Here is a 24516-nt window from a genome sequence, read left to right on the forward strand (position 1 = left end):
ACATTCTCTAAATTTGCATGGGCTGTTCAAGTAAAGAGAAAAACTGGAGAAGAAGTTACAGCAGCTATGAAGTCTGTATTATGTCAAGGTCGAGTACCAAAAAATTTGCAGACAGATAGAGGTAAAGAGTTCTACAACGCGAATTTTGAAAAGCTCATGAAGCAATATAAGATTAATTTATACTCCACATATAGCAATCTTAAAGCTTCCATATGTGAGCGTTTCAATCGTACTTTAAAAACAAAGATGTGGATTCAGTTTAACGTTCAAGGAATCTACAAGTGGCTAACTATCTTACCCGATTTGATAGCTAAGTATAATGATAGTAAACATCGAACTATTGGAATGAGACCTAATGAAGTCTCTATCAATAATCAAACTCAAATTCTAAAACGTTTTGCTCATACAATTACAAAAACAAAGAAACCTAAATTTAAAGTAGGAGATCATGTACGATTGTGGAGTAAAGCAGATTTTTGAGAAGGGTTATACACCTAACTGGTCAACAGAGATATTTACAGTGAGTAGAGTAGCTACAACGAATCCAGTTACCTATTATCTCAAGGACTATCAGGATAAACCAATCACTGGAGGATTTTATGAAGAAGAGTTATCGAGAACAAAGTATCCTGACATATATCTCATAGAGAAGGTTCTGAAGAAACGAGGAGAGCAAGTCTACGTCAAGTGTCTTAGATTTGACAATTCTCATAACAGTTGGATTAATAAAAGCGATATGTGATTTTGGGAAGTGGTGGAGGCCCCTACCATCGCCCCACCTGTGAGGTACAACCATCTTGAATTTACCTCTCCATTGATTTCCCATTCAATACAGCTTGAGGTTTAATCTAACCCTTTTTGCAAGTGGTAGCATCTTGTTAAATAGATCTTCATCATTAACTATACTCCAGAACATCTCATATGCAGAAAGTCTTCTATCGGCCTTGAAAGTTACCATGATTTGCAACTGATATCATTTCATCAAGCAAAACATCATCATTCAACAAATATGTAGACAGATGATGTGGAAGCAATAATGAAAACTTCTCATCGAGAACTGTGAAGATTTTTGGACCATACTTAGTTCTAACACGCTTAAACGATGTTATCATGTAAGTATAATCTTCTTTTGGTTTTAGGAGTGGATAGCTATTCACCAAGAGAGACCAGCTCATGAATTCCATTTCAGCAGTAAATGATCTCCACAGCCTGCTTCACTACCTTTTAACCAATTGGAGAGAGCACTCAGCAGGTTAAAGCTTTAACAACTTGTTGTTTTTTGGTGTGGTGGGGGCCCCAACCACGCTCCCACCCGTGAGGTACCACCAACTTGTAACTACCTCTCCGTTTCTTTACCCGCTTAAGCGTTATCAAACTGCACGCTGTTATCTCCAAGATAGGTTATGTTCAACTTGAGCTTATTCGCAGCTTCACTTAGCTGATTGAACAAAGTCTCATCCTTGTTGAGAGCGGATGATACTCGTCCTGGAAGGAATATTTGGAACTCCTCATCTAGAGTTACAATACGTGTGGACCATATCTGGTTTTCACTGTTTTCAAAGATGTCACTAGGTAGGAATGATCCTTCTCTAACTCCACAACCTTTTTCGTCGGGAGAAAGCCCCCAGAAGCCACCTTGTTGAATGCTGATAGATCCATCTTCTGCAAGGTTGCGTCTTCTGCAAGGATGCGTCTTCTGCGAGGATGCGTCTTCTACGAGGATCGTCTTCTGCGAGGATGCGTCTTCTGCGAGGATCGTTTTCTGCGAGGAGAATACTTGGTGATGTTCACTCGTCAGTCGACTGGTGAGAATGATCTCTGCAGTCTGCCTCGCAGCCTTATGTATAGATCTCCCCACTATGACTACTGGAGCCGCCACCGCCGCTTGACCAATTGGAGAGCTGTAAGCAGGTCAGAGCAAGCAGAGAGCTCGAACGAGTAAAAACTTGTTGTTCGGTGTGGTGGGGGTCCCAACCACGCCCCCACCCGTGAGGTACAACCAACTTATAACTACCTCTCCGTTTCTTCTTCTCCTACTCATTCAGCATCTGAAACAAAAGGTAAGGTTAGTTTCGAAGCACAGCCGATAAAGCAGATTTTCAACTTACCTATATCAACCTCGGTCTCTTGCTTGCCGGCTCCTCCTCGTTGCAGGGGCAGATCTTAGCGCCCTCTGCCAATGCCGCCTCGCATGTCCGAAGACTGTAATGCCCCCACGGTAGGGTGTCGGTCTCACCAATCACCAGATGGCGCTTGTTGTCGTGGGGGCTGAGTGCGACCTTCTCCTGCTTCTCCGTGGTGACGACGTGCCTCCTTGAGCGGATGTTCTGCTGCTGGCGGACGAGGATCTCCCGATCGAAAAGGCAGCGATGATAGTCCTTGCAGTCCATCTTATTCTTCACCACAGTGCCCTTGACGCCCTTCGCCTTCTTGATTGGGTCCTGGCCATCGATGCGCACACAGTACATCTTACTGCGCAAGCCCAGAAACTCCACCATCACGTTGCCAGCGCACTCATCCTTCATCACGCCGAGAACCTTCTTGTTCTGGTGTGGCATCCCGAACTTGTTGTCCTTAGGGTAGTCAGATGTGTCGAATCTTGCTATGTCTTGCTTCATCACTTCGTACACGTCTGTACCTCATACCTCGTAGACGAGGCCATCGGTGACGGTGTATAGAAGTTTGCCCCCCACACCGTAGCGCTCGCGCATGTACGAGTAGTGAAACTCATACACATTGATTTTTGAGAGATCAAGGACTGAGAGACCCACATAGATGGGCTTGCCGATCTTGATCTCCGTCCTGGTGAGCTGGATCGCTACGAGGTTCTCCGAGATGATGGACCTTCCCACTTGTTGACAAGCTTGACGTCCACTCTCTTGCGCTCGTTCTCCACGGTCTTGCCGTAGACTGCGTTAATGAGAAGCTTGAAGACGAGCTTCTCAAACTCATTCTTTGCTTGCTTCCTCTTCTCGGTGTTGAGGTCTACATAGGGCTTGAGCCATGGCTTCTGCTCGAAATGCAGGGTCCTGTGGATCTTGCGTAGGACCAGCCTATGACTCAGAGCCTGCTTTAAGGCGCGGTAGTGTATAACATACCGTTCCTTGTTGTGCTGGGTGGTCATGAGCTTCTGCTGTTTCGAGCCCGGCGCAGCTCAATGTTCGGGGCAGAGTGGCAGGTCTCGGTGCGCATCGTGGAGGATCTCCGGGTACTTCAGGTCGATCTCCAGGATGTAGCCATAGTGATCGTTGTCATCGATCTGGGAGATGGCACGAGTATCCATATTATCTACCCACTGGAAGCCTGAGTCATAGCCCAACCATAGAGGTTATTGACATCATAGTACATTAAGTACTTCGACTCTTCCAGTGGGTTGTAGCCCTCGCTCATGTAATAGTTGTTCGGTTTCCCATAACGATTGCAACACTGGCTTACACCACCCCGGATACCTCTCTCAACGAACAAGAGCATGTCTATGTCCGTGAGGAGTTCTAGCTCGACGATGGTGTACTTGAGCATAGCATCCCAAGTGAGGCCGGGGGTGGTGTAATAATGAGCGGGGTCGAGATCGTACGCTTCGAGACATGTCGAGCGAAAGTTCTCGAACACGTCTGCAAGCAGGAGTTGATCGAGGTAAGAGGCTAGCTTCTCAAGGGAGGATGCCATGAAGCTGAGGGAGTCCAGAAAGCGGAAGTTGATCTCACTTCCATCCACAAACTTCGTGAAGGAGATGTAGCAATCCTTGAAGTTTGCAGCGGTAGCGATCTTCTTGATGATGAAGTGTGAGTCCTATCCGGTGAGATTGTGGAAGATGACCGGGATGAAGCGGGAGTCCTGGAAGTTCAGGTTGCATCCCTGATGGCGAGCTCCACGATAGCGTTCAGTTAGGTGGCAGTGGTCGCGCACATTAGTCTGCTGTTTGGAGAAAGGCTTCTTGCAGATGTGGCAGGTGGTAGCCAGAGAGAACGCCTTTTCGTCCTCTGTGAGTACCAACGGTTTAGGTTTAACATAAACCTCCTCCATCTTGAATTTTACTGCTTCAAGTTCAGCTACAAAACATTGGGCAGGGGTTTTCCCATCCTCTTCCTCCATTTGTCTATAGCTTTGATAGCCAGAGTGGTTGTCATTGAAGCTACTCTTTAAATAGTAGCATATACTGTAAGCTTGATGCTTTTGGTAGGCATACTTATCTTGCATAGGCTTCAAGAGACACTCAAAGTCGGCATAGATGACATAAGGAACGCGCTCGTTGTGTTTGAAATTCTCAAATTTGAGAATTTTTTCCTTCTCACTTGGTAATGTAACCTTACACTTGTTGACTTGACCTCAGTGCGGAAATAATGCAAACAGCGATCACAAATATAATGTTTATGATTTCGTTTGGATAGTTGAGAAAATACTAAACGAGAGAGGTTTTTAATCCAGACGTAGTGGTATTTAGGTAGAGGGGGTTCCTCTTCTTGTTCTACCTCCTGTTCCTCCTCCCCCTCTTTCACATAGTAGTCCTGGATTAGAAGCAGATTCGCATGCTTTTCCTTTTTCTCAGCAGTCACATGACACGGTGACACTTCATAGCGCTCACCTCACTTCTTCAGGATGTAAAGGTTCACCGAGATGTTGTTCTGCCTCTCAAACTTGGAAATGTCTTTGGGTTGCATTGGGAACTCAATACCTTTAAAACTGAGTTCATCCTTGAAATCCTTATAATGAGATGCACGTTCTGCATGAGTAGTTATAGGATGTAATGCGGGTAAGATGGCCCACTTGAAGCCCTCGTTATCCCGGTTCAGCACATTCACACAAGCTTGCTTTTTCTTGATGAATCCTGGTAGTTCGATGTATGAGCTTCCCTTCATGGATTTGAACTTGTATATGTTTACACTCAGTCTGAGGATTTGACGGAGAGTCCAACCTGAATCTTTCTCCTGGAATTCCTCTATTCCAGTCTGAACGGGTCGCTGCACGTTTTCTTCGAACCACTCTTTCAAGTCCGTCGTCTGATGAAATCTGGGAACGTTCTTTGTATTGAAGTACTTCACTTCAAGACTCTCGGAATTGTTTTTCTGAATAGCGTACTCGGTGCAAGCTCGGCATTGACCTTGACAGCGTCGTACACAGAGAGTGCCACCTTGATCTTTTCCTCGAAGAGGGGGAGATTGGTAATAACACCTGATCTAATTCGCGTCTCGGAAGCTGATTGAAAATCATCCCATTTAACTTTGGGAGGATCAGCTGATTGATCAACGCGTAGATCGCCACCTCTCTTCGCTAGATCAAGGAGCTTGTCTTGAATGGTATGCAAATGTCTCAAGATTGTTTGACACTTTTGCTTAACCTCTCTGGTTAAGGCTGGTCCACTTGAAATCTCCTCAGCTCCTTCCAGAACTTTAGAGGTTAGGAATGACCACCTCTGTATATCCTCTACATCAGCATCACCATTGTAAGCATAACGTAGAGATCCCCACAACCACTTGATGGTTTGCTGGTAGTACTCACTGGTCGACATCTGTAATAAAATCTGTAATAAACAATATTTAAATTATTATAATACTTATACACTAGGTATACTTTAATCGTCTTCTTCGAGAAGTACTTTGCACTAGGTAATCTTCGAGGTTAACTCGTCGATCGACTGGTGAGAATAATTTCGGAGGTCCGGCGCAGCTCCCTTTATACCCCCCGATTAGCTGTCAGGTTTAAACCTGTCGAACCCCCACCGCTAGAGACAGTGTTGCCGGCTCGAACATGTTTGATGATCGTATACGAGTCCTCTACAAGCATTGTACTAGAGAGGTCTTATCCCCACCAGTGGAATCTCATACCGGCAGCTCGATTGATGCGCAAATTACGTCTGCTAAGGTTGCACAGTAGCCGATGGAGGGGTATATAAGAAGCGTGAGTGCTCAAGAGGATTAGTAGACTTCGAGATGGAGTACGTGGTGGACGTTCAAGGCTTCAAGACATCATCCAATGAGTTCATCTTCAAGGAGGTTGCGATCCTTGCTCTCGAAGAAGATGCAACTCCTTCCATATTCTTATTCGAACCATATTGTAAATGGTCGAGTCTAACATCGGGGAGTCGGTGCAGAAATCACTGGTTGGAGAAGAACTTCCACGAGATACCCTGGAGCGCGGGGGAGATTCGCTACAAGGACTTGATAAGGACATTGCGGAATGCCTTGATAGATGCGTTTAAAATCTACGTCAAGGGGTTGGAGAAACAAGGATGGTTGAGGAAAGTGTTACCAGACGATAGGTAAGTATATGATTATTACTATTTAAATAATAATAAAATACTAAAACATCTTTTTTGTTTACAGTATTATTTACAACATAGAAGACTTTGGATGTCCAGCTTTATCCAACCTTCGGAAGGAAGTGTACATGCTGTGCAACCATCATCCTCTATGCTGGAACCCTGATTGTGCTCTGCGGAATGTTAATTCAATGAAAAATTTCTTGTTAAAGCGGTATGGAGTTGGTCAGGATGAAGTGGATACAGCTAAGGAGGTGGAGGATCATGAAAGAGTGACTTCTAAAATAAACAAAATATGTAATATATTATAAATAAAAGTAGGAAGTTAAGGAGAGGTAAACAAGAATGGTGGTACCTCACAGATGAGAGCGCGGTTGGGGCTCTCATCCTTCCTAAAAAGAAAAAACTAGTACACGGAGCTATGCTCCAAACCTGGCACACACATACAGGGTGAGTCATTTTAATCTTTAATCTCAATTATCTCGTTGGCAAAGCATGCCAGCGAAAAAAGTTTCGGGTAAAAGTTTTAGAATTTTTCCCTGGCTATCTGATGATGACCTTGACAATGTCATTGAGCATGACCTTCAAGGTCATTTGAAGGTCAAGTCGATTTTTTCTAATAGAAACCCCTACTTTTGGCACCAGAAATGGAAAGAGCGGGAAATTTTACGTTCGAACATGTGATTTTGGAAACAAATCATCTTTTGTGCGGAAATTACCTTTGACATCAGCCGAACCCAGGATGCACCATCGAGGAGGTTGTCAAAAGGATTTAGCATCCCATTTTTTGTTTTATTTTTTTTTGTATTTTTTTTTATTTGTTTTTTTTTGTTTTTTCCCTTTTTGTTATTTTTTTGGTATTTTTATGGAATGTTAACTGGAGTTAACCATTGATTAATTGTTCGAAGTTTCCGCCGTTTTGTTGGATGCAAAGATCAAGTCGAGCTCTGAATTGTCTTATGGTTCTAAGTAGAACATCTCGAGGGATTGCTGCACAAGCTGTACGAATGCGTTCGATCATATTATCTCGCGTTGTTGGCCGTTGAGCATAAACAACATTCTTAAGATATCCCCATAAGTAAAAATCGGGAGGGGTTAAATCAGGTGAACGAGGGGGCCAGGCAACTGGGCCACCTCGCCCAATCCACCTGCCATTGTAGCGGGTGTTTAAATAATCACGAACAATGCGTGCATAATGTGGTGGTGCTCCATCTAATTGGATCCACATTCTTAGCCTTGTGGCTAGGTCTACATTTTCTAGTAATTCAGGTAAAATGTCTCGAAGTAATCTCAAAAAGTTTACCCCATTCACGTTCTCTTCAAAGAAATAAGGACCAATCAAATAGCCATTGATGATTCCACACCAGACCATAACACTCCAGCGGTGTTGATTGTCTATGGGCCTGAACCAATGAGGATTTTCATCTGACCAATAATGGCAATTATGTCTATTCAATTCTCCAGTGTTTCTGAATGTTGATTCATCTGAAAAAAGAACGTGCCTGAAAAAGTCTTGATCTTGTTGAATCATTCGTATTGCCCATCGACAAAAACGTACTTGCAAAATCATATCATTTGGAGTTAACTGTTGTGTTAATGTTATGTGATAAGGATGATATCTTCTCGCTCTCAATATTCGGGATGCTGTTGATTGAGGTATATCTATTTCTCTTTCTATTTGTCGAGTACTAATGTGAGGATCAAGATGAATAATCGCTAGAATGGTAATAACACGAGGATCGTTTTCGTCGTATTCATGATGACGGCGTTGACGAACAAAAGCTCCATTTCGAGCTCTCTGAGTTAAGGTTTGAATAGTAACATTACTTGGGTGTCTCCTATTGGGATAGCGTTCAGCATAAAGTCTGGCAGCTGCTGCATAATTATTTCGACTTTCTCCCAAAATCATGATCATATCAACGATTTCGTTGGGACCATAATCAGCCATGATCAAAATCAAAATAATTTGTTACAGACCAGTAAACAGGGAAACAGATTTTTTTCAATAATAATTATCGATTTACAAGAAGTAAAAAACACGATTAAGCTTTTCTGCACTAATTTGCTATCTACATAACTGTTAAGAGTAGTTCACTCTCAAAAATTGACACTAATACAAAATAATGGAATGACTTAACTACATCGAGAATTTAGAAAATTGACACTAATACAAAATAATGGAATGACTTTGAACATTTTTGAAAACTGAAAAAATTACGAAAATTTTAGAAAATATTGAAAATTTCTGGGAATATTGAAAATTTTTTCATTTTTGAACGCATGTCACTCTCTTTTCATTTATGGTGCTAAAAGTAGGGGTTTCCATTTCAAAAAATCAACTTGACCTTGAAATGCCCTTGAAGAACCTGTTTAACGACAGGGTCAAGATGACCATTCGTCAGCCGGGGAGAAAACTGAAAACTTTTGTGGGTAACATTTTCTCCTTGAATGCATTCGAGTTCAGCTAACCAGTTGTACTGTTATCGGCATGACCAATGACCTTGACCATTGAATTCAAGGTCAAGGCAAGGTCATATTCAAACGTAAAATTTCCCGCTCTTTCCATTTCTGGTGCCAAAAGTAGGGGTTTCTATTTGAAAAAATCGACTTGACCTTCAAATGACCTTGAAGGTCACGCTCAATGACATTGTCAAGGTCATCATCAGATAGCCAGGGAAAAATCCTAAAACTTTTATCCGAAACTTTTTTCGCTGGCATGCTTTGCCAACGAGATAATTGAGATTAAAGATTAAAATGACTCACCCTGTATATACATAAATAAAGATTTATCATTGATTAAACAAGATGTGAAATCTATCAGTAAACTTGTTTCTCGCTGTTCCGTATAGTTATAGATATACTAAACATGTAATTTCTTATATTTTTTTCTCTATTCCTTATCACTCTTTATGATTGGAACAGCACGGAACGTGAAATGTGAAACGATACATGCATCCACGCATGTATTATGTTTGCATGCATATATATACATGCATACATACACATATACATAAAATTTAATTACTATTAATAGTTATTTCAATAGTGTGAAGAATAATCTCTACGTTCGAAACAAAATGGAACGTGGAACGCGAGCATGTGGTCGCGCGCGTATTATGACCATCATTACTTAACTATGTCCGATTTCAACCATCATGCTCGCTTTCTATGAACGCGCCAAAATACTGGGAGCAGAACACATGATTGATCGGCCATTATTATTCCACCTGTCAAAGAGAAAGAGGTAAGGAGATGGAGATTTCTATTATTTATTAAATAATATCAATAATAGTAATGTTAATAATAGTAACATTAATATATTTATAGCATAATGGCGCCGAGGGTGAATGATTATCCCAATTTTGAAATCGCCAAGAGGATGGCGAATATTTTTCTCGAAGACGATGATGAGGTTTGTATAATAATTGTTTACTTTTTCATTTACATCTCATGAGATTGTATCTACTCTTTACATACTCAAAGAATCAAACATTCGATAAGAACGATTTTTGCATAAATTAGGTTAGCTTGCCATCGGCTTCTGATAACCTAATTTATGCAAAACTCATTCTTATCAAATGTTTCATTCTTTGAGTATACAGTACTATAAGATGTTAGTACAGGAAACATGAAAATATACTAAATAAATGTTTTTTTTTCAGCCGGTCATTTCTGATCGGGAGTTGGATGGGCTGCTAATTTGGAACCTCTTGTATCGGGTTCGATTGATTCGTTTCGAAGAGGTGTACTCGTGGTTTATGCCCGACTTCCCTGGTTTCACACTCAGCGTACTCTATGAGAGAGCTCTCTCGTTGTGTCAACCAGGAAAGGAAGACATCATCACCGATGCCATACTTGCTGCGAGGGAGGAGGAGGATGTAACTGAAGATTTTATCCTCACAGCGATAAATCAGTTATTGTTTTTCATGCTAGCTCCTGGGGACATTCGAAGGCCACCATTGAATGTGAGGCCTGATCCAAATTCGGATGATATAGATCATCCACTCTACATTCAGTGGTGTGTCGAGAATCACCAGGAGTTAGTGTAAAGCTAGTACTTTACACTAACTATAAAGTTTTGTACTTTTATATTTTTGTAAAAAATAAAAAATATTTATTTATTTTCTGTTTATTTTTATTTATGTATACGTGTATGTGAGTAAGTTAGGTGTGTGTATGCTTGTATATATGCGTTTTTTTTTTATAAGGCGTAGGCAGAGCACGCTCTGCCCAAGTGGCCATACGAAACCAGTATCCTACTAGAACCATCGTTAGACATTTATATAGCCTTGTCTTGTATATAGCCTCAACCCCGACACCTACGTTCCTCTGCATCGGGTGGGGGGAGTCTTGGCTCAACTTAGTTACCTACGTTCCTCAGCATCAGTCTAAGGAGCAGATATACGGACGGTAGTCTCGTCGTCTCGGGATTCCGTAAGCTGGCGTCTTGCCGTATCCTCACTTCTAAGTTTTCTCATTACGGTGGCCGCGAACGACGCCACAGCCTTCCAGTTATTGGTTGACTTCAGCATCAGCCCAACGAAGTTCTCGGGCGTGACGGCTTCACCTAAAGTTTCTAAGAGAATTTCTCTTTCTGCGGCAAACCGTGGACACACTGTGATGATGTGTTCGGCATCTTCGAGGGAATTCGGGCAGGTTGTGCAAGTAGCTTCGTTGTCCAACTTGAAGATCCAGCCGAAGAATTCCCGCAAGGACCTCGATAGCATCGTGTTGAAAATAAAAATCAAGCAGGGTATAGCTTCTCACGGTGAATATATTTATTAATACAAAAGAAGAACAAGAAATTAGTACGAGTATGACAGCGTAGTCAGATGTCAGTGAAGCGTTCGACTGGACAACTGCTCGCTTGCTCGATTCGGTTAGAACTAACTGCTATGCTCCGCTGAGGGTATTACAATACCTCGGTGATGCGGTCCTACGGCTGATCGTAGGAGGGACGCTGCCGATATCCAGGTACGCGACGACGCGGTCGAAGCGTGAGCGGACGGACCCTTCGCTGAGTGCGCGCTCTTTATGATACCCAGGTGAGCGGCTACTTCTTAATCCCTAATTGCAGTGTTTGTCGCACGTATTTTTCGTAGGCAACAAACAGACCGCGTTTCCGAGAAGTTTATCGTTATAAAAGAGCAGATGCGCTGCCGAATTCGGCGACGAACTCGGTGCAGCGTCTGCGCTTGGGGTTTTCCCAGCTAAAGTAAAATAAAACTATCCTAGAGCTACGCATATTTCTAAATTAAAAACTATGTCAGATTTTAGCAAAAATCCAACAAATCGCTAGAGGTCGTTCTGTATCCGCTAGTGACGCGTAAACAGGCCCGTCGGCGTACTGATGTAACCTCCTTAGTGTACATCTTCACCGTTGCTGCTTCATGCCATCATCCTCTATGCCAGACCGGGGCGGCATACAGTGTAATTGAGTCAATCACGTGTGCCAGCAGCTGTCCCTGTGTTTGCCGTGGTCCGCCTATGTTGGGCATCAGTCCCGCTAACGCATTCGCCACCTGCGATGCTTTCCTGCCGACTCTTTTAAGGTGTTCATCGAACCTTAATCGGGCGTCGATTTGTACTCCTAGTTATCGTATGGAGGGCGCCGAGATAATATCGCTGCTTCTAACCCTTAGAGTAATGGTCTCTACTTTTTAACGGCTTCTCACCAGGACCGCCTCCGTCTTGTGGTCTGCCAGTTGGAGAGCCACGGAGCCTCTTCCGTGCCAGCAGGTATTGTTCCCTTAAGTTTCCTCGATCATTCTCGGCTCTTTGAGCGAGTCTTCGTGCTCGATGGCATTTCTTGCGCAGTTCAGCTATTTCACTTGTCCACCAATATGTTTCCTTGTGCCCTTTTTCCGTTTGTATGGAACGTGTCATGGATGCATTACACGCTTCTGTAACAAGGGCGATAAGAGAGTCGGCCATGGAGTTGGGTGTACCCGCATTGAGCCCTTCCCCTTCCATCATGACCTCAAAAGCTTCCCGATCTAGTGATTTGGCGTTCCATTTACGCATATTATACGTCTTCGGATAACTCGCAGTCTTGTTTCTATCAACTATTTCGTACAATATAGCTCGGTGGTCACTGTGCGTATATTGATCGCTTACTTTCCACTTCTGCAGGTAAGTGCTAAGATCGTCGCTTACAAAGGTCAGATCAATTATTGAGGTTTGTTCGCCTCTAACAAACGTTGGTTCAGAGCCCGTGTTCATGAGATAGACCTCAAGTCTTGTCAAACTTTCAAGGAGTATGTTTCCTCTGTTGTTAGTTGAGGTACTCCCCCAGACGATGGACCACGCATTGAAATCTCCGGCAATAATTAGGTGCCTTTTGTTGGCTGCTCCATCCTCTACTCTGGTAAGTAGCATTGCGAACTGAGCTTCAGTAAGACTTGCAGGAGCATACACGCTAAAAATGTATATTCTCCTCACTTTTACCCAGGTATATAGCTCTCTTTGGTCGTGTGGTCGTTCCTGTACATGGACATTCGCACTAACCCAGATTGCTGCCCTGCTGCTGCAATCGGTGAACCATTGTTGTGTGGTGTCCCTGTCTTTGTACTGCTCCGAGATGATAGCAACATCTATGGAAGATTCGCGAACGGTTTGTTCCAGGAGATCCTGTGCAACTTCGCAATGATTTAGGTTGAGCTGCAGAAGTCTCATCCTTTAAACTTTTTAATGTACACCTGGGTAAACGGACATGCATAGCTGTATGATGCATGCTTCGTCTGCGATTTTCCGACCTCTTGGCATAGCATGCAGCATGGATCCTTGTTGCACGACATGGCTTCGTGCTTTGTGCCACCACAGCGTCTGCAGACTTTTGACCTATCTGTCCCTCCATACTTGGTTGCAGTGTGACCTATTTGCCAACATCTATAGCAGCGCCTTATTTCTATTTTACTCCGGACACGGCAGTTCACCCATCCTATGCGAACTCTGCCTTCCCTTATCAGGTTTGCAGCCGAATTAAGTGGAGCACTTACGACTGCTGTCTGCGTTCCTCCGTAGGCTGGTCGTAGGGATCTTACTGATATCGATCCAGATGACCCATTTTTGATGTGTTCGGATAGGATCTCCCGAACTTCTTCTTCTGTAGTGACTTCGTCGATGTCTTTGATCTCCAGAGTGATTTGCTGGGACCTTGTCATAGCCGATGCCTTCTCTTTTACTTTTCCCTCCACCTTGAGAGCCAGTTCTTGCGCTTTCGTGCTTTTGCTGTCCAGCTCCAGGATCAGCGCACATCCCGCATTTCTTCTTATTTTTGTGACCTCTTTTTTGAGGTCAACTAGCTCCGGGTCACTTTTGATATCTTTTAAGATATCCGCGTAGGACACACCGTCTTTGGCCCTTATCACAATTGAGTTTGGTCTGTCCCTGCTAGGCGACTTCCTCTCCCAGAGGATCTTGTTCTTTTTCTCCCTTTTGCTAGCGACCTTGTGCCACTCGCTTTCCTTTACCCTACTCCTGTCGGTGGTTTTCTCCTGTTGTTTTTTTGCCCCTCCAGCGGCCTGCTGGCTCTGTGGTTGGGTCTTTTTGTCTTTTTGCGGTTGGGGGGTAATCAGAACCTCCCTAGTGCCGCTCTGTTCTTTTCTACTGCGAAGACTTGGAGTGGTCTGCGTAGTCTTTCCTTCCAATCCTCGTCGTTGACACTGTTGCAGATTGTCATCGGCTGCGCACACCGTTTTGTATGTGGCTCTTATACTGCAAGCAAGATCCTTTATCAGCTTGTGAACGTTGTGTTTGTCCCTTACAAAATCCATAAGCTCATCTATTTTAGCGCCCAGACGATCAAGCTGGTCTTGCTTACGTTGAACGCAGCTATTCCAGTTAGATTCCACTGACGCAGCTCCTAATGCAGTGGCAGATGCTGTATCCAGACTGGATACCTCTATTCTGGTGTCGTGAGTTTGCCCACCCCCCCCCCCCCCCCAAATCCACGGGGACAGCGTAGGCCACCGGGGCTTTCACCCGATCGGAACCGACGGCGGGATTAGGCTGTGAAGCCATGCCCGCTTGGGGTAGTTCTGTTCTAAACTCACTACTCATAGTTGATTTATATTCGGGGTTTCTTCCCCTAACCGGTTTTTCTGTCCGCCCTGTGTATTTTATTTCCTCACCACCCTCTACAAACACGTAGTGAGTGTCCCCCTATCCGCAACCCGGGGGCGGCGCCAGATGGGAGAAACCAGCGGAAAACTCCACACTGGAAAAATATATATGTGTGTGTGTGAGTTTGTATGTGTGCATGCTTGTATATGTATGAGTGTGTGAGTATGTGAGTGTGTATGCTTGTATATGTATGAGTGTGTGAGTATGCTAAGTGCGTATGTTTGTATATATGAGTGTGTATGTGTAGAGTATTTATGCATGTAGATATGGGTGTGTGAATATATATGCGTGTGTGTGGGGTATTTATGCATGTATATATGGGTGTGAGAATATGTATGCCTGTATGTGAGCGTGCTTGTGTATGTTTGTGCGATTGTGTGCTAGGTTTGGAGCATGGCCTGATCCGTACGCGCATGCGCAAAAAATTAAGAGAACTTCTGCTACTCGGGTTTCAGCGTAGAAACTACGCATATTTCTCGACGGATTCTGGGTTTCATTTCTACCGAGTCGCTAGGGAACAAGCCAGAACTTATCGGCCATTTGCTACCATGGTAACGTCGATCGTTTAAAATATATTCTGCAATAGTGATAAAATTAAAATTTTGTTATTATCTTATTTCCTAATTTTTGATAATTTTAGCAAAAAATGTCCTGACGATGATCATAACATTTTTATTAATAGGCTGTTTCTAAGTAAAGATAATTTACGCATATCCTTTGAACAAGAACAGTATCAAATTAATTCTTATGATTGCGGTGTTTTTGCTATAGCATTTACAGTCTGGAAATCTTAACTGTAATATTTAAGAAATCTAAGTGTAGCGGACACTGAAAGCTTAACCAATATATCTTGAGAGTTATTTAAAAAATTTAGAAGTATTTTTAAAAGCTTACAGTAATTTAGACGACCTCTCAGAACATAGTAGAAGCCTTTTTGAAGCTCGCATTAAATTTTGCTGAAACTTTTATGAAATCTTTTAAGAAGTGTTACGTCATAAGTTAAATAAGAAAATATAAAAAATTTAAATAAAATAAAGTGACGACGCAGCTGCGTGACAAAACCTGTCGTAAGATTTGTGCGTAGCCGGGGAAATAGTGAGCGACAATCTGGCGCCTCAAGTTTTTCAGTGTTTGCATTGTAAAGACCGTACTGGTTAGTAGGACGCGCTGCGCGAGTCTTACAAATAATTATTTATTCGCGAGAACTAGCCTTCGACTTGAGAGCCTGTTCTGTTACTAAAGTTAGACGCGGGCTGTGGAATTGAGGATGTCCCGTGCTGCTAGTCTGCGCGGACGCGTATTTGCGTGTGGATGGTATTCTTTCCTAGAATGCGTTTGACGGACGTGTGAGTGTCCGCTGTACTTACGGTCGTTGCAGGCAAGTCGCTTGTGACACTTCGGTCTTCTGCGGACTTCGCGTTATGTCCGCTTAACTCGTCTCGTGTGCGGATGCTGATGATTAGTCCACAAGTAAAGTACTTTTGCCTGCACTTCGTGACTGCGAAGCTGATTCAAAATTATTTGTTTTGATTGAGGTTTAGTTATTATTATCAATTTAGTACACAAGGGTTTTATTTATATTGATTGTTATGTTATTAATGGCCCAGTGCACTTCACAGACGTTCAGTTTACAGAGTTGACGGAGTTTCGCTATATTTAGCTTAGGATGTTGTCGTTTTACAGTAGTATTTAGTAAGTTTGGTGGAAGACGGACCCGATGCTATCGCTAGTGGCAGACAGTGTTGATTTAACTAACATGGTGTGAGTCTGGAATATTTCCTCGCTGGAAATGTCTCCCAGGAAGGTTAAGAAACAGGACGGATAATTGAAAAAAGGAAAGCAGGACAGATAATAGAAGAAAGGAAAAAGCAAGGACGGAGTGAAGATACGAAAATGCAGAGATAGGAATACGCAGGAACACGTAGAATCGGGCACTACTTCCACATAGAGGTGGTAGAAGGCGCCCACTGACTGGACCGAAAGGCTGCAGCGGTTATAAAGAATAAAAAAAACAAAATTAGTCCAAACGATTAACAAAATTAAACAAGTAAATATATATGAAATTTTATTATGTAAACATATAGTAACATTTGTTAAAATGCGAGTTTGCATATCAATTCCTATGTAACATAGTAATTTTTCCTGCATCAGTAGTAAATTTTCTAATATCATTTCTCTCAGTGTATATTAAAGCCATTTCGTATAGTCTTATTTATTTTAATAACTCATGTAGATCGCATGTAAATCTCATATAATATTTTCATGTGAGGTGACCTCACGCGGGCACGTACAAGTATTATAATCTTGTAATTTTACATTTCTAAAAATTGTTTTATAAATATTGTAAAATACTGCTGAGTAATATGACTTGGAAAGATTATAAAAATTATGATTTTTAGACATATTTTAAAAGGCTTGTAAAATATTTTGAGTAAATATTAAATTACGAGATTAAGATGCATTTTCTTTTCAAGATTTTAAAATATTTTATCAATATATGTTGCCTCTACTAATTAAAAAAAGTACCTGCGTAATATTTATAAAATATTTTAAAATCTTGAAAAGAAAATGCATCTTAAGGGGTCAGCCTGGGTTAAATCCTGCAACAAAACAAACAGATATTCTTCTTACCAAAAAATTTTTGATTTGATGTAATTTGAAAAAAAAAATTCTATTGAAAATATATAAAATATACACCATTTTGATCGAAAAAAACATGTATATACCTTGTAAAATCATTGCCAAAATTCATGACATTTTACTATATAAATAAGTGTTTTTAGTCACTTGCCACGGCTTTTTGAAAGATCCGGACCGTCTTCTTTACTCTACCCGGGCTTAAAATGTACCTTAAACATGCCCCCTCAGGATTTAACCCAGGCTTGACCCCTTAATCTCGTAATTTAATATTTACTCAAAATATTTTACAAGCCTTTTAAAATATGTCTAAAAATCATTATTTTAAAATATTCTTAACATTTTTTATAATATTTTATTCCTATATTTTTTTTTGTTCAACCAAATTAAAATGTTTCTTGTAAATATTTATAAAATATTTTAAAATGTTTTTAGATACATTTTATAACTATTTATGTACATATTTGAATAAAATATGAATGCAACATTATAAAATCTTTGAAAGTAAATGTATCAAACTCTTGTAGTTAAATATTTATTCAAAATATTTTACTAACCTTTTGAAATATTTTTAAAACACATTATCTTAAATGTTTTCAACATTTTTTATAATATTTTATTTCAATATTTTTTGAACGAAATTAAAATGTTTCTAAGCAATATTTACAAAATATTTAAAAATATGTTTTAGATATATTTTATAGCGATTTTTGCAAATATTTTGATAAAATATTTGTGCAACATTATAAAATATTTTCACGATATATGCTCGAATCAAACAAAAATATATTTTTAAAAAATATTCCAAAAATATTTTTCAATATTTAAAATCACATATTTTAAAAATATTTTGTAAATCTGTGGGTCATATATTTTATGAAAATGTTTATTTTACAGTTTTAAATTGTTTTAAAAATGTTTCTAAAATATTTTTAAATATACAAATCTTTTGAAATATGATGTGCTATTAGGGTAGTAGCCTGGCTCATTGGATGATTAAAATCGCTAGATGCACCTTTTTGGAAGCTTCCTTCACTCAAAAATCGTAGAACAACCAAAACTTGCAAATTAGCAGGATTGCTTGATGTTCTTTGATCTTCGATCGCAGGTCTCACTAGATCAATAAACTCCAAAGCTAAATGAGGAATCATACGTTTCGAATTAACTCTAGAATGTTGCTTCGGGCATTAGAGTGTTTACGTTTACTCCTTCGTCTTTTTCTCGGGTTAGGTTGACCCCATCGGATGAGCAGGTTACGCAGCTACTTTTCATGTATACGGGATATTTTTCATGTATACAGCCTATTGATCGTTGGAATTTTTTATTTTATATTACGCAGAATATAGTGAACTAGTGTAAGCTATTTGGACGGTAAATCTAGAAGCAAGTTGCAAGTGAATATGGCTTTAATAATGAGAGCCTGTAATCAACAAATGGAATTTCTCGTAAATTATATAGAAGAACACTCCTTATTCGCAAGAAAACAGATTATGAAACTTGGTCTGCGTGTATGTATATATTAAGAAAACTTTCTCGCGCAGTCTCGGATGCACAAAAAACTGAATATAACTCAAATTGCATCTCTAAAATATATTTTCCATTTATCCGGAGAGTTATTGCGCGCAGTTAACACTTTTATGAGTATGAAATGTAATGTCCCATGTTCATATATTCTTTGGCATTTACGTATGTGTGTAGCGTCTGTATGACCGCATTCGTGTACTCATGCAGGCGACGTATACTAGACCAATTGTGACAGTACGAGACCGATCGCCGAAAATCGGAGCGAGTGCTTTGACCTACGAGTCAGCACTTCTTACGCGCGTATTACTGACTTACTTTCGTAAATCATCCTTGCACGTCAGATATTGATTGGTCGATCGTTGGCGCGTTTCATTTAATTTCACAACTCCTTGAATCGTCACCAAGGCTTTAAAAAGCCAGGAAACGATCCGCGGAGTACCTTTTGTACAAGTAACCTGATGTCGTGTAGCTGTACCCGGTCACCGAGTACGAGTGCTATCTCTGTACGCATCGCTTATTGAGTGTGTGCAAACCACAAACTCTGCGTGCGAGATATAGTAAACTTCTTGTTTTTTGGTTTGAGAGTCTGCATCGACCGGCGTTAGTGGGACACCATAGAGCAACTTAGATTATTTATACTTCAATTAGCAACGAGAAATCGTGTAGAATTAAGACCAATCAGCATCTGACGTGCCACGAAGGGGCCTTCAGTATCCAGGTCACGATAGAGAGCGAATATATAAATATATTGTAAGTTAATTTCAATTATACAAGCGTCAAACGTAATTACAAATAAGCCACCGCAAAACGTAATAACAACGATACTATAATAACCAAATTATACGAAACTGTAACATCTGCTGAGTTCCGGGTTGTCTCCAATAAAACAAAAACAATAACAATTAATCAATCTATAATTATTATTAATAATTGATAACATTCATAAAACAACCTAAAATCATTGAGACGAGAATAGAAGGAGAAAATACACTTGCTGTCAACACCATAAGCCACAAAAGGTAAGGGCAAGCAACATAGTTACGAACATTTCCTAGTCCGCGATACTACAGCGTGACAATACTGCTAGGACACCAACAACGTCCGCGCGAAACGAACCTGCCCGCTTTAGCAGGCAGCGGTGACATAATACCGTCCGCGCACAAACATGCGTTATATTAAGTACGGTCTTTACACGAATATACATTATCGAGTCGTAAAATCGCGTTTAGAGCGGGACGTTTAATCAGAATAATAGTTTATAAAAAATATATTTTGACACGATTAATTGCAGGTGTTAAACTATTGCGTTAACATATTTGATTTTTACAGAGTTAGCAAGAAGCTAAGAAGAGGGTCGAAGACCGACATAAGCAAAATAAACAGTTAAACAAAGGCAACCTGAGAATTTTGGACATTCTTGGCGTAAAAGATGCACTTTCTGCTCAAAATTTAGGACATTCATCTAGAACCGAGAACTTTCCTATTTCGATGAGGCGAGATGATGCCCAGCATAGCAAAACCGCATTTTTACTTGATGTTAAACCTCAAAATATAAAAAATGACAGGTAATGGTTTAACTTGTTGCGTAAAAATTCTAAGACATAGTTTGTAGAAAAAAATAATTCTAATGCGATGAATGCTTATTTTTAGGAATTCAAAAGATGAGTTTTAGAAACATTTCTAACCAGATAAAATAAGATTCTGCAAACTCAGATGGGAGTAACCAATGCACACTTAAAATCTATAAATAATGTAATCACGGATAAATTTGAATCCATAATTATGTTCCTAAATATATAAATCCTAAATATAAAAATGCTGTAACGGGGTATAAATTCGATCAACCAATAACTCGTCAAACGACTGGATCGCGTTCCCTCGACGCGGCGGATGACTCCTCTCCGCCCGCGAAACACCTCCGTTGCATGCAGCTGTCTCAGCTGCTTCTGTTTTGCTAGGTCTACGCGCCGCCTGGCGCGTGCTCGGCTGCTCAACTGTGTTAGATAAGTACTAATAAATAACGCCCGCGGAGGCGGCGGTATTCGCAGGAAAGAACAGGACTCGGAAGTAAACGAGCGAGGTTTAGAAATGAAGAACAAGTACGTAAAATAATAAGACTAAGTTATATTTCACTATCGCGTCAAAATCGTGAGTTTACAAATCTAAAAGAATAATAATAATACGCGAGTCACCTGCAACTTTGCGACTCACCGCGGCGCTGGAATAATCGTGCTCGCACGACTATATCGCCGTGAAGATCGCGCGCGTCGGATCACCCTCGCGCGGGGTTGAGGGCGGGTTTTGTCAACGCTACCTCACTGAACAGGCACATGGAGATGTTTCGTCAATTCCTGGCGACTGCTCGTCCCTTCTACCATCCCTTTGGCGTGGCTGAGTAGCGTTTCGGGCCAGGCGTCGACGATGTATTTGCGCAGGTAAAGGGCTACTCTGTCCTTCGTCAGGACAGGAATACCCAGGGAGGAGGTGTGGCACTATACATCCATAATAGTTACAAGGCGACCATACTGTGCTCATCTCCAACAACGACGGATGGTAGAAAGCCCGGGATTCCAGAGTACCTTATGTGTAGAATTCAAAAGGGCCGCATGCCCCCCATTTTTGTCGCCGTTATATACAGACCACCAGGTATTTCTTTCATGACCAACTCTGACCTGGTGGATAAATTAAAACTATATGCGGATGACTATAATCATCGTATAGTCATGGGGGATCTGAACGCAAATATGTTGTCGACATCTCAGGAGGCGAATTTTGTCAGGGATTTGGCCTGTGAGTTGAATCTCAAATTAGTTGAACATGGTGCGACGCACCACGTCGGGGAGTCTCATACGTGGATTGACGTAATCTATGCTGACGACAATGAAGTAGTGCTGAATGCGAACAACATGATGGCGACCTTTCCGAGTAGGCATAACATCATTGATTTTACGTTTCGGACTCCAAAGTCGGAATCTCCTACTCTAAGTCCATTCTTTTATAGAGATTTTAAATCCATGAGGTGCGAGGAGCTTCTTTCCCTTCTCGAAACCTGCGACTGGTCGACCATCAGTTGCCCAGGCATGACCACAGACAGTAAATTAGAAGCGCTTAGTGGTAACATCATGACTGTCATTGAAAAACTTGCCCCTTTAAAAAAATTGAAACCTAAAAATAAAAATTCTTCACCGTGGGTCAACGCAGAACTTCAAGACCTTTATGATAAGCGTGATGCGGTCGAACGAAGATTCAAAAGGACCCGTGACTCGAGGTTCTGGTCGGAATTCCAGTCTCTTGCGGCTTAAGCAGAACAGCGCGAGACAACAACAAAAACATCTGGATTGAGCTTCGTAATCTTGGACTATTGTCCACGACTAAGTAGGAACTGCACGGTTTCTCCCCAGGCGAGCTCAATGCCCACTTTGCCGGGGTCTCCGTATTAGAATCAGAGAGCGAGGTGCACTTGGATGAGATTGTGGCGACGGCCAGTGAAGCTGGTTTCACTTTCCGTAAAATCACTTTTTCGGACGTGGTCCTGGCCGTTGCGCATTTCTCATCAGGCAAAAGGGGAGGATGGCATTCCTCAGGATGTCATTGCTAAATCCCTTCCGGTCCTGGGCCACCACCTTGCATCTATTTTTAACTCCTCTCTGTCTAGTGGCGTCTTCCTTGGAGCCTGGAAAAAGGCCTGTCTAGTGCCCCTCAAGAAAACGGCAATTTCATCAGCCGCTTCAGACTTTCGTCCGATCGCTCTGTTATGTTTTCTTGACAAGGTTCTAGAGAAGATTGTTCACGACCAGATATCCGAGTACTTAGAGTCGGAGAAGCTTCTTGATACACGTCAGACGGGTTTTCAGCGTTATCACAGCACGCAAACAGCACTACTGAGTCTGTCAGAGGACATTAGGGCGGGTATTAATAGCAAAAAACAACTGCTTACTATCCTCCTGATGTTTGATTTCAGTAAGGCGTTCGACACGATCTCACCCTCTAAACTTCTTCGAAAGCTAATAGGAGTGGGTTTCTTAATACGAATCTGTGATAAATTAATGACAATATGTGATACATATGTATTTTTGACTTGTGCAAAATAAAGGCTAATCTATCTATCTATCTATCTATATACACTCTCATGCACTCAACCACAGTTACTGCGCGCCACACAAACCTTCTCGTTCTCGTCGCCGACGCTCCTGATCCCAGACATACTGCAGGACTAGACGTTGCTGGACCGCTACGCAGGGAGATCAGGAATATCCGGACTCTGCGTCGCACTCACACACAAGGTACAATTCGATCCGCTGAACACAGCCCAACACACGATATCACTAAAGTTTCCGAATTGTACGAGCGAAGTCCTGTGTTTACCTTCCGAAGGCCGAGAGCTATCTAAACGCGCACTTAAAGGATTAGCCCGCGCGCTCGCTCTCTCTATCTCTCTCGCGCCTATTGCCGAATTCGAACGTGTTTATCATCGCGCGCGCGACTCTACGCTGTTTCAGCGCGGCGCAGCGGTACTCATACCGCTACGAGTTGGCTGTGGTGCTCAACTCGTTACAATGCATCCCTTATGAGCTACAAATCATTGAAAATAGGCAAAAATTGCAAAAATTGCTTAAAACCTTAACTTTGACCAGCTAGAACTCGAAGCCAAATAAAGGAATCGCGCTGAAATTTTGTTTGGGAGTCAGGTACAACATATAGAACATATATATAAAGTTTAGACGAAAATTAAAATGTTCATGTCTCCGATTTCACAAAGAACCATATATATATATATATATATATATATATATATATATATATATATCTATAAATTTCAGCGCGATTCCTTTATTTGGCTTCGAGTTCTAGCTGGTCAAAGTTAAGGTTTTAAGCAATTTTTGCATTTTTTGCCTATTTTCAATGATTTGTAGCTTATAAGGGATGCATTGTAACGAGTTGAGCACCACAGCCAACTCGTAGCGGTATGAGTACCGCTGCGCCACGCTGAAACAGCGTAGAGTCGCGCGCGCGATGATAAACACGTTCGAATTCGGCAATAGGCGCGAGAGATTCTATATATATATATATATATATATATATATATATATAGAATAGAGAGAGAGAGAGAGAGAGAGACACACACACACACACGCGCGCGCGCGCACACACGCACACATATATTGTAGTGTGAAAATATCAAACTATTTAAAATTAAGTACAATTCTGATTGCATCTAATACTAAAAATCGCATCAATATAACTCATTTTCAAAAATGTACATTGAAATAAATATTTAACGCAGTATACAGTTGAACACACTTCAACGTTAACAGTTAAATTTTAATAATAAGTATGGGCTATATAGAAAAAAAATCAATTATCTATTGATCTATCATCTGTATATTTTATAATATCTTATCTATTTATCCATTATTAATAAGGTATTATCGAGTGGAGCGGTAGTGCCACGAAGGCGAGTTTGAGAAGCCGACGAAACCGCGGAGCCCGGCAACAAAAATTTTAGTGAAAAGGCTGCCTATTTTTATAGAATGTAAGTGTATAATCCACAAATGCTAAAATCACGTTTCTCTTTTTTAGCCCGAAATGTGTTAGCACCGTGGAATTGGACGCACAGCTATATACAGATGGAAATTGCTTTCGCAAGAAAATATAATAATATATTACGATATTTAGAATTAAAAGGTTGCCGATACTTTGCGATCCGGAGCAGTAACAGTAATTAGCTTGCCAGGGTAGCCGAAGACAAGGTTGTTTCTAGGGTCTTAGTATAAAGATCATTTAAGTACGGTATCCAGGTGTACAAGGTGGCTGATTACGAGATCGAGGTAGTTTGCTCCGTGGTTTTTAGTGTTTAGGTGTAAAAATCATTCAAGTACGGTGTCTAGGTGTACAGGGTGGCCAATGACAAGGTCTAGGTGGTGCGCTCCGTGATTTTCGGTTTCTAGGTGTAAAAATCATTTAAGTACGGTGTT

The 24516-nt window shown here is 41.3% G+C and overlaps 4 protein-coding genes across 5 annotated transcripts in view; 1 reads left to right on the forward strand and 3 right to left on the reverse strand.

Annotated features, from left to right (window-relative positions):
• The window catches only part of LOC107981668 (ras-related protein Rab-32), a 229075-nt gene that overhangs the window by 158998 nt on the left and 45561 nt on the right, over positions 1-24516 (reverse strand). The window lies entirely within an intron of this gene.
• Positions 1-24516, reverse strand: part of LOC103316989 — a 357042-nt gene that overhangs the window by 38438 nt on the left and 294088 nt on the right. The gene's annotated exons all lie outside the window — the stretch shown is intronic.
• On the reverse strand, positions 1273-2644 carry LOC107981666. The gene is made up of 2 exons (XM_016987913.2): positions 2109-2644; positions 1273-2048 (listed from the first exon to the last, which is right to left on the reverse strand). The coding sequence occupies exon 1, from the start codon at positions 2616-2618 to the stop codon at positions 2109-2111; it is 510 nt and encodes a 169-aa protein (XP_016843402.1). The 5' UTR covers positions 2619-2644; the 3' UTR covers positions 1273-2048.
• On the forward strand, positions 9018-10377 carry LOC107981772. Its single transcript, XM_031928300.1, has 3 exons — positions 9018-9500; positions 9584-9668; positions 9919-10377. Exons 1-3 carry the CDS (start codon positions 9412-9414, stop codon positions 10303-10305), a joined length of 561 nt encoding a protein of 186 aa, XP_031784160.1. The 5' UTR covers positions 9018-9411; the 3' UTR covers positions 10306-10377.

Source organism: Nasonia vitripennis, assembly GCF_009193385.2.
Source record: "Nasonia vitripennis strain AsymCx chromosome 4 unlocalized genomic scaffold, Nvit_psr_1.1 chr4_random0005, whole genome shotgun sequence".
NCBI lineage: Eukaryota > Metazoa > Arthropoda > Insecta > Hymenoptera > Pteromalidae > Nasonia > Nasonia vitripennis.

Coding starts and splice junctions, on each gene's coding strand:
- LOC107981666 (XM_016987913.2), bottom strand. CDS start 2,618: ATGAAGCAAGACATAGCAAGATTCGACACATCTGACTACCCTAAGGAC.
- LOC107981772 (XM_031928300.1), top strand. CDS start 9,412: ATGCTCGCTTTCTATGAACGCGCCAAAATACTGGGAGCAGAACACATG. Junction 9,501..9,583: donor CACCTGTCAAAGAGAAAGAG/GTAAGGAGATGG, acceptor ATATATTTATAG/CATAATGGCGCCGAGGGTGA. Junction 9,669..9,918: donor TTCTCGAAGACGATGATGAG/GTTTGTATAATA, acceptor TTTTTTTTTCAG/CCGGTCATTTCTGATCGGGA.